General features: G+C 55.0%; 1 protein-coding gene across 6 annotated transcripts in view; it reads left to right on the forward strand.

Annotated features, from left to right (window-relative positions):
* Window positions 1-6,900, forward strand: part of FRMD6 (FERM domain containing 6) — a 38,440-nt gene extending 31,540 nt beyond the window's left edge. For all 6 annotated transcript variants that reach the window (XM_032112143.1, XM_032112144.1, XM_032112146.1 and 3 more), the window contains 7 exons: window positions 515-580; window positions 670-738; window positions 1,414-1,588; window positions 2,479-2,814; window positions 2,909-3,034; window positions 3,749-3,840; window positions 3,923-6,900. In XM_032112143.1, coding sequence (XP_031968034.1) covers window positions 515-580; window positions 670-738; window positions 1,414-1,588; window positions 2,479-2,814; window positions 2,909-3,034; window positions 3,749-3,840; window positions 3,923-4,207 — 1,149 coding nt within the window. In that variant the 3' untranslated portion in view covers window positions 4,208-6,900. The remainder of the gene's footprint in view (window positions 1-514; window positions 581-669; window positions 739-1,413; window positions 1,589-2,478; window positions 2,815-2,908; window positions 3,035-3,748; window positions 3,841-3,922) is intronic.
* The last annotated feature ends 1,291 nt before the right edge of the window (window positions 6,901-8,191 follow it).

Raw genomic sequence — 8,191 nt, forward strand, 5'->3', positions numbered from 1 at the left:
TGGTTGTTGGGATCTTGATTTTGGGAATGCCCTCCCTGAGAAATACAGCCTGGGTTTTTCTCCTGGGAATGAAGCCGTTTGTTTGCCGGGAGAGCCGGAGGTGTTTCAGTTGAATCTCGGAATGGTTTGGGTTGGAAGGGACCTTAAAGCCCATCCAGTTCCACCCTCTGCCATGGGCAGGGACACCTTCCATTATCCCAGATTGCTCCAACCTGGCCTTGGACATTTCCAGGGATCCAGGGGCAGCCACAGCTTCTCTGGGCAACCTGTGCCAGGGCCTCAGCACCCTCCCAGCCAGGAATTTCTTCCCAATATCCCATCTAAATTTTTTTTAGCTTAAAACCATTCCCCCTTATCCTGTCAGCATGCAAAGTCGCTTTCCATTTTTCATTTGGCACATTAATCACAGAATGGTGACTGGGGTGACTGCAGGAGGACCCCTGGGCTGAGGTGGGGTGGATTTATCCACTTCATGCTGCAAATTGTGTATCTAAAACCATTTCTCCCCCCTTAGGACAAAAGGGAAGTGGAGGCTTCGCTGACGCTGGGGCTGACAACACGAGGCATCCAGATTTTCCAGGTGGGTGACGGAATGAAGGTGATGGCTCAGCTCAGCTCCCTGCCCCTGCCAGAACCCTCAGCCATGGCTCCATCTCCTCTTTTTTGCAGAACTTGGATGAGGAAAAGCAGCTGCTCTACGACTTCCCATGGACAAATGTGGGCAAACTGGTTTTTGTGGTGAGTGCCACCTTCCCCGCCTGGAGTACTGCTTCCAGCTCCAGGGTCCTCGGCACAGGAAGGACATGGAGCTGTTGGAGCAAGTCCACAGAAGGCCATGGAGATGCTCCAAGGGCTGGAGCACCATTTCCTATGGAGCCAGGCTGGGAGAGCTGGGGGTGTTCACCTGGAGGAGAGAAGGCTCCAGGGAGAGCTCAGAGCCTCTTCCAGGGCCTAAAGGGGCTCCAGGAGAGCTGGAGAGGGACAAGGGATGGAGGGACAGGACACAGGGAATGGCTTCCCACTGCCAGAGGGCAGGGATGGATGGGATCTTGGGAATTGGGAATTCCTGGCTGTGAGAGTGGGGAGGCCCTGGCACAAAGAAGCTGTGGCTGCCCCATCCCTGGAAGTATTCCAGGCCAGGTTGGACAGGGCTTGGAGCACCCTGGGATAGTGGAAGGTGGAAGAGGATTGGGCTAGATGGTCTTTAAGGTGCCTTCCACCCCAAACCACTCCGTGATTCCACGATCCCCAGGCGGGGCATCCCCTGGGCTCAGCTGTGGGCGTGGGATGCCATTGGCACAGACCCCCAGCAGGCGATGACAACCGATGGGGTTAACGAGGAGCTGCAGCAGGACTGGGTGAGAATGGGAGCATTCTCCTCTTCGGGGCTGATGTCTCCCTTGTCCCACCCAGGGCAAGAAGTTCGAGATCCTGCCGGACGGGCTGCCCTCGGCCCGGAAGCTCATCTACTACACGGGCTGCCCGCTGCGCTCGCGCCACCTCCTGCAGCTGCTGAGCAGCAGCCACCGGCTCTACATGAACCTGCAGCCCGTGCTGCGCCAGGTCCGCCGGCTGGAGGAGAACGAGGGTAGGTGCTCCAGGCCCCAATCCCGCCGGGACAGGCTCCCACGGGGCGTTTCTGCCTGTGAAAGCACCTGGTGCTTGTGCCAGCCCCGTGCCCACAGCCCCCGCACTGCTGTGGGATGGGCACAAGGCCTGCGGCCACCCCTGATATCCCAGTTCTGCCCGGTGCTTCAGCACAGCTTTCCCAGTGCCCCTCGTCCTTGTGAAAGCTTAAGGTCTTCTTGCTCTTCTTTCCTCTCCTTGTCTTCCTCTTTCTCTTCCTCATCTTCCTTTCTCCTTTTCTTATTTGTTGTTCTTCTTGTCCTGCTGTTCTTCATCCTCCTCATCTGCCTCAACTTCTTCCTCCTTCTCATCTTCTTCATCTTTTTCTTCCTTGTCTTCCTCATCTTATTCCTTGTTCTCATCTTCATCCTCCTCTTCTTTTGTTTTCCTCCTTCTCGTCCTTCTCTTCCTGTTTCTCTTCCTTCTACTCTTCCTCTTCTTCCTCTTCCTTCATCTCCTCTTCCTCCTTCTCTTTCTCATCTTTCCCCTTCTCATCTTCCTTTCTCTTCCTCATCCTCCTCTTTCCTCCCCTCTTCTTCCTCCTCCTCATCTTCCTCCTCCTCATTTATTTTCTTCTCTTCCTGCTCCTCCTTATTTTCTGTCTTGTCTTTCTCCTCTTCCTCGACATCTCTTCCTCTTCCTCCTCCTCCTCTGTTGGAGGGACAGCCCCTCACAGAGCATAGCAGGTTTGGGGCTCCTGCTCCACCATCCCTCTGTCACCGTCTCCAGCTGTGCCACCACGCTGGGCTCGGGTGACAATTCCTCTGGGTGCCAGGGGGTCCATGCCCTTCCAGGGGGTCCGGTTTCCCTGGGGGTCGTGGGAATCATGCTGATTCCGTGCCCCCCTTGCAGAGAAGAAGCAGTACCGGGAATCCTACATCAGCGACACCCTGGACCTGGACATGGAGCAGCTGGAGAAGCGCTCACGCGCCAGCGGCAGCAGCGCCGGCAGCATCCGGCACAAGCGGCTGTCCCGGCATTCCACCGCCTCCCACAGCAGCTCCCACACCTCCGGCATCGAGGCCGACCCCAAACCCCGGGAGATGGGGCCCGAGGACGGATTCTCGGGCACCGGCGCCCACCGCAAGCTGAAGACGTGCAGCTCCATGACCAGCCATGGCAGCTCCCACACCTCCGGCGTGGAGAGCGGCGGGAAGGACCGGCTGGAGGAGGATTCCCAGGATGACGGTGAGGCGCTGGTTTGGGTTTTCCAGTGGTTTTGGGCTTGGAGGGTGCTCTGAAGGTGCACACCTGACTTGTCCTGTCTCCTCGTGTCCCGCAGAAATCGAGATGCTGGTGGATGATCCCCGGGAGCTGGAGCAGGCCGGGGAGATGGAGGTGAGCCCCGACATGTGCGTCTACATCACCGAGGACATGCTGCTGTCCCGCAAGTTCAACGGGCACTCGGGTAAGGTGGTGGCCGCTTCTCTTCCCAATCCCCCAGTGCAAGTCATGCCTTTGGGAGCTGGAATGAGGTGATCTTTAAGGTCCCTTCCAACCCTGGTCATCCTGTGGTTCTTTGGTGTTTGGCAGAGTGGAATTAGCCCAGGGTGTCCACTGGGACATGAGGAAAAGCTGTTCACCCAATGGGTTGAAGGAGAGATGGGGTAAAGAAAAGAGGAACCTCTCTCAAGTTGTGCCAGGCGAGGTTTAAATTGGATATCAGGGAAAACTTCTTCCTGCAAAGGTTTGTCCAGCCCTGGCACAGCTGCCCAGGGCAGTGGTGGAGTCCCTGTTCCTGGAGGGATTTAAAAGCTCTGTGGATGTGGCACTTGGAGACACAGGGCAGTGGTGGCCTTGGCAGTGTTCAGGGAATGGTTGGACTTGATGATCTTCTCTGGAGCTGCACCCAGAAAGTCACCTGCATTTCCAGCTCTGTGCTGGGAGCTACTGGGAGGTCTTTGGGATGCCAGGCTCCCTGGGGACAGCTTTGAATGCCATTTTGGGGCAAATTTGGGAGGCTTTGTAGGTAACGCTGGTTGCAAGTGGAGCTGTAGGGCTGAAGACCCTGCGTTGCGCTGAGGGAGCCTTTGTCCCCATGGACAGCAAGAGTGGATCCCAGCAGAGCTGAGCCACCCCAAAATAACCTTGGCACCCTCCTCTTCCTCTCTCCTTCGTGCAGGACTCATCGTGAAGGAGATCAGCTCCTCCACCTCCAGCTCCTCGGAGACGGTGGTGAAGCTGCGGGGGCAGAGCACCGATTCCTTACCCCAGGTACGTGGGACTGGGGGCTTTGGGATTCCCCAACCCCCTGGGCTCCCTGGCAGACCCTGAGCCTCCTCTTGGCTTTTCTCAGACGACGTGCAGGAAACCCAAGACGTCGACGGACCGGCACAGCCTGAGCCTGGATGACATCCGGCTCTACCAGAAGGACTTCTTGCAGTTGGCCAACCTGTGCCAGGACACGGCTCAGAGCTTCACCTTCGGCTGCGCCCACGGCCTGGATGAGGACGGGCTCTACTGCAACGGCTGCCTGGCCCAGCAGTGCATCAACATCCAGGACACCTTCCCGGTGAAAAGAACCAGCAAATATTTCTCCTTGGATCTGACCCACGACGAAGTCCCCGAGTTCGTGGTCTGAGCGTGGGGAGGCTCCGACGCCGCCTTCCCCCCGCCCCGCTCCCTGCAAACCATGGGAACTGTGGCACTGCACCGGAGGATTGTCCGGATAAGGGGCGGGATGGGGGTGCCCGGGCACGGAGTTGGTTCCAGAGGAGTTTGTGCCAAACACAAGTTGTCTTATTCCGACTGGGAGGAGCACGGCTCCGTGTGAGCCGGCAGAAGCCCACCCGTGTTTTCTCGTGGCCTCGTGGCGAGGTGGCCTCTCCCCCTCCTTGCCCCCAGGTGACTCCAGGGCAGCTGGAAAGTGCCAGACTGTCGTGTTCAAGCCAAGCCAAAGAAATGTAAATAACCCTAAAGGCCAGTATGGGAAGGGAGAATCAAGCAATAACCAGCCAGGGATCTCCGGGCACGGTGATGTTCCATGGAGGAAGGCACGGCCAGCAGCTCCTGGGGCAGAGCATGATCCCAGTTTGTCCAAAAACCTGTGCTGGAGATCAGGCCGCAGCAGTCCCAGCCAGGTGGATGATGGCTGGAAGCTCTCAGAGCCATTTGCAACTTGTTTTTATCTTTTTTTAAAATTTTTTTTTTTGAGAGCAAAACCCCCAAAACCAAAAAAAAACCCCAAAACCCACCCCCAAAAAAAAAAAAATAGAAGAAGAAAGCAAAGGAGGATGGAAAAAGATAAATCCCCTATAAGGATAATGCAATAATGCATCCCAAACATTGACTATCTAGAGAATACATATATAAATATATCAAGGTATGTATGTTTATATATGTCTGGATCTTATAGACCCATTTGTGTTTTACTCCTGCTCTAAAACACCTTTTATACAAAGGATCTGCCTCTCTTCTTTCACGAACTCTGTCAGCAATCCTATATTTTTCCTAAGCACTAAGGTGAGAAAACAGACTTTCCTCTCGAGGAGAACGTGCATCCAACCGCCTCGTCCGTGTGGCTCTTCCCGCTGCCGTCTCCGTTCCCGTTTCCCAAGGCTTTCCATGCATCTTTAGGTGTCTTACAGTTGGAATCATTCTGCCAGAGGATGATGGTGACGTGCTAGGAAAATCCCAGGGTGGTTTCTGAGTGCGTCCCAGGGAAGCCAGACAGCCCAGGTGGAATATTTGCCGTTGGTTCTGGAGGGTAAAGCATTGCAGAGTTGATGATCACAGCACAATGCCTTTGTAGTGGGTATTTTTAATTAGAGTTTAGCCATTGACAGCCAAAGTTTTGCCATATTTTGATATACCACCGTTTTTTTTTTTTTTTTAACTGGAAGCTTTTTCTTAAAAAAACAAACAAAAAAAAATTGTAATTATTTTATAAATAAGCACAATCTTATTTTTATAAGAAATGTTGGGGGAGGGAGCTGAGAAAGGGGAGCTGGTACCAAAAGAAATGGAGCGTAGCTATAGGCAGAGTGCACTAAAAAATCCCTTGGGATGTTGGGATATGGGAGAGCTGCTGTGGGACCGTGCCACTGGCACCGTGTCCCCGCCCCAGAGCTTGATCTGGCCCTGCCTGAGGGGTTTTATGGGAAAAATGTCAACATCCAAATGCTGGCAGGGCAGGATGTGGTCCCTAAAGCATCCTGCTCTCCCTAAATCCCCACAGGGCAGGATGGGGTCCCTAAAGCATCCTGCTCTCCCTAAATCCCCACAGGGCAGGATGGGGGTCCCTAAAGCATCCTGCTCTCCCTAAATCCCCACAGGGCAGGATGGGGGTCCCTAAAGCATCCTGCTCTCCCTAAATCCCCACAGGGCAGGATGATGGTCCCTAAATCCCTACAGGGCAGGATGGGGGTCCCTAAAGCATCCTGCTCTCCCTAAATCCCCACAGGGCAGCTGGAGCGATGCTGCCTGGGGCTCAGGGCTGTGTATCCCGCTCTGGCTTGGGGGAGACCCCACCAAATACCCCAAAAATCTCTCTTTGGGTGCCATATCCATGGCTGGGATAAGGTTTGTGACTCCAGACCCCATCCATGGCTGGGTTTGCAGTGTGTGCACCAGCAGCGTGAGCTTCCATGCTGGCACAGGCAGGAAAATTCCCCAAATTCATCCCCAGCCTCTTTTTCCCTGCTGTGGCAGCCCCTGGGGGCTGCAGCACCACCCTGGGTGCTCTCCATGGGATCCTCACCCTGCAGAAACCCAGAGCTGGAGGGAAAAAAGGGATAAATCGTGTAAAGAAATGCTCAACGCTGCTCTGAAGTGGGGAGGGGTCAGCCAAAGCAGGGCCTCTCCTTTTCTCCTCCCCATCCCATTGTCCTGCAGTCGAAGCTGGAGTGATGGGATCGGAGTGATGGGGTTGGGATGTTGTTGAGGGCTCTGATGGAGCTTATCCCTACAAACAGCAGCAGTGCCAGGGAGCAGGGGGACACAGAGGTGCCATTTATTCCCAGTTATTCCGCAGGTGGCCGGGGCGGCTCCGGAAGGGGCCGGGGGTGGCCGTGCCCGCCTACCCTTGGGGCTGTTCCCCCTGCAATAAGGGGCTGTCTGTCTGCACAAAATAGTCCTTTCTGTGAAAGGATCTTCCCATCAGGGCGATGGGAGAGCCCAGTGACTGTGTTGCAAAAGGAAACAAAAAAAAAAAATAGAAAACTCAAGGAAAATGACATGAAAAGCCCCGGAGCGAAATTCTTTTGTACCAATGAAGTTTGTTGTGTGCCTTTTGCAGTACGGCTGGACGTGACAATAAAGTGACAGTTGTTTGCATCACTTCGACTCTTGGAGATCTAAAATGCTCCCAGGCTTAAGGGAGAGCTGGAACACGGCTGAATTTAAGGACAACGTTGCATTTATTGTGTTCTCTGCTCCGGCAGTCCTGGCTCCAGAAAGCAGGTTGAGGAAACTCCTGCCCCAGGCAGGGCAGTGGATGGGCTGAGCCTTTCAGTCCTGATTTTTGGTGATTTTTGTGGAAGTGACAGCCAGTTCCAGCGCTCTGGAGTTGGGAGGAGGCGAGGTGGGAGCTCCTGAAATACGTGGCGTGTCCGTAGTACGGATCCTGGTGAGATGCTCAGGGCGGTCCCCAACCTTCAGGAGCTGTGGGGATGAAGGGTGGAACCCCTCCTTGTGGAGCTGGCTGGGCAGAGCCTGTCCCAGCCCCCCAAGATCCCAATCCTGCTCCCCATCTCGGCCAGGGGATGGGCAGCACTCACTGTGTGACACTTCCCTTTCCTCCCTCTTCCTTCTCTGCTTGGAACCTGCTCTCCATAGGGACACTGGGATGGGTGTTTGGGAGCAGCACCCAGGTGGGTTTTCCCAAGGGAGGGAGCTCCATAGTGTTGGTTCAAGGTGTGATTCCGAGCAGGATCCTGAGGGGATGTTTTTGGGTGGAGCACGTGGATTCTCCAGTGTCTGCTGGAGGGTTTGTGCTGCCTTTCTCCTCCACAGCACCCGGGACCACCCTCCCGTCTCCCACTGGTGCTAATTAAACTCAGAACATAATTGGCCAGTTTTTTCCTTGTGGTTTTGCCAGGTTTGCTGATCCTGGCACCTCCTTCCTCCAGCCAAGGAAAACTGTGGAAGGTACCAACACCCACAACCTTTCTGTGTCCCCATTCCCAGTTTCTGGAGCGTCTCTTGATCCTCAGTGTATTTATCCTCTCACAGGGAGAGGGTGTGGAGTGTCAGGACACAGGGAATGGCTCCCACTGCCAGAGGGCAGGGTTAGATGGGATATTGGGATGGAATTCCTGGCTCTGAAGGTGCTGAGGCCCTGGCACAAGGTGCCCAGAGAAGCTGTGGCTGCCTCTGGATCACTGGAATTGTTCCAGGCCAGGAGAGATGGGGCTTGGAGCAGCCTGGGATAATGGAAGATGTCCCTGCCCATGGCAGGGGGTGGAACTGGATGGGCTTTAAGATCCCTTCCAACCCAAACCATCCTGGGATTCCATGAAGATGATGATGAAGAGCCTGTTTCCCCATGGAAGAAGCATCAGTAAAGCTTCCAGAGCGGTTTCTCCCAGCCCACACCACTGTCCTGTGGCCCTGGATGCAGCCATGT

The sequence above is a fragment of the Corvus moneduloides genome, chromosome 6 (assembly GCF_009650955.1).
Source record: "Corvus moneduloides isolate bCorMon1 chromosome 6, bCorMon1.pri, whole genome shotgun sequence".
In the NCBI taxonomy this organism is placed as follows: domain Eukaryota; kingdom Metazoa; phylum Chordata; class Aves; order Passeriformes; family Corvidae; genus Corvus; species Corvus moneduloides.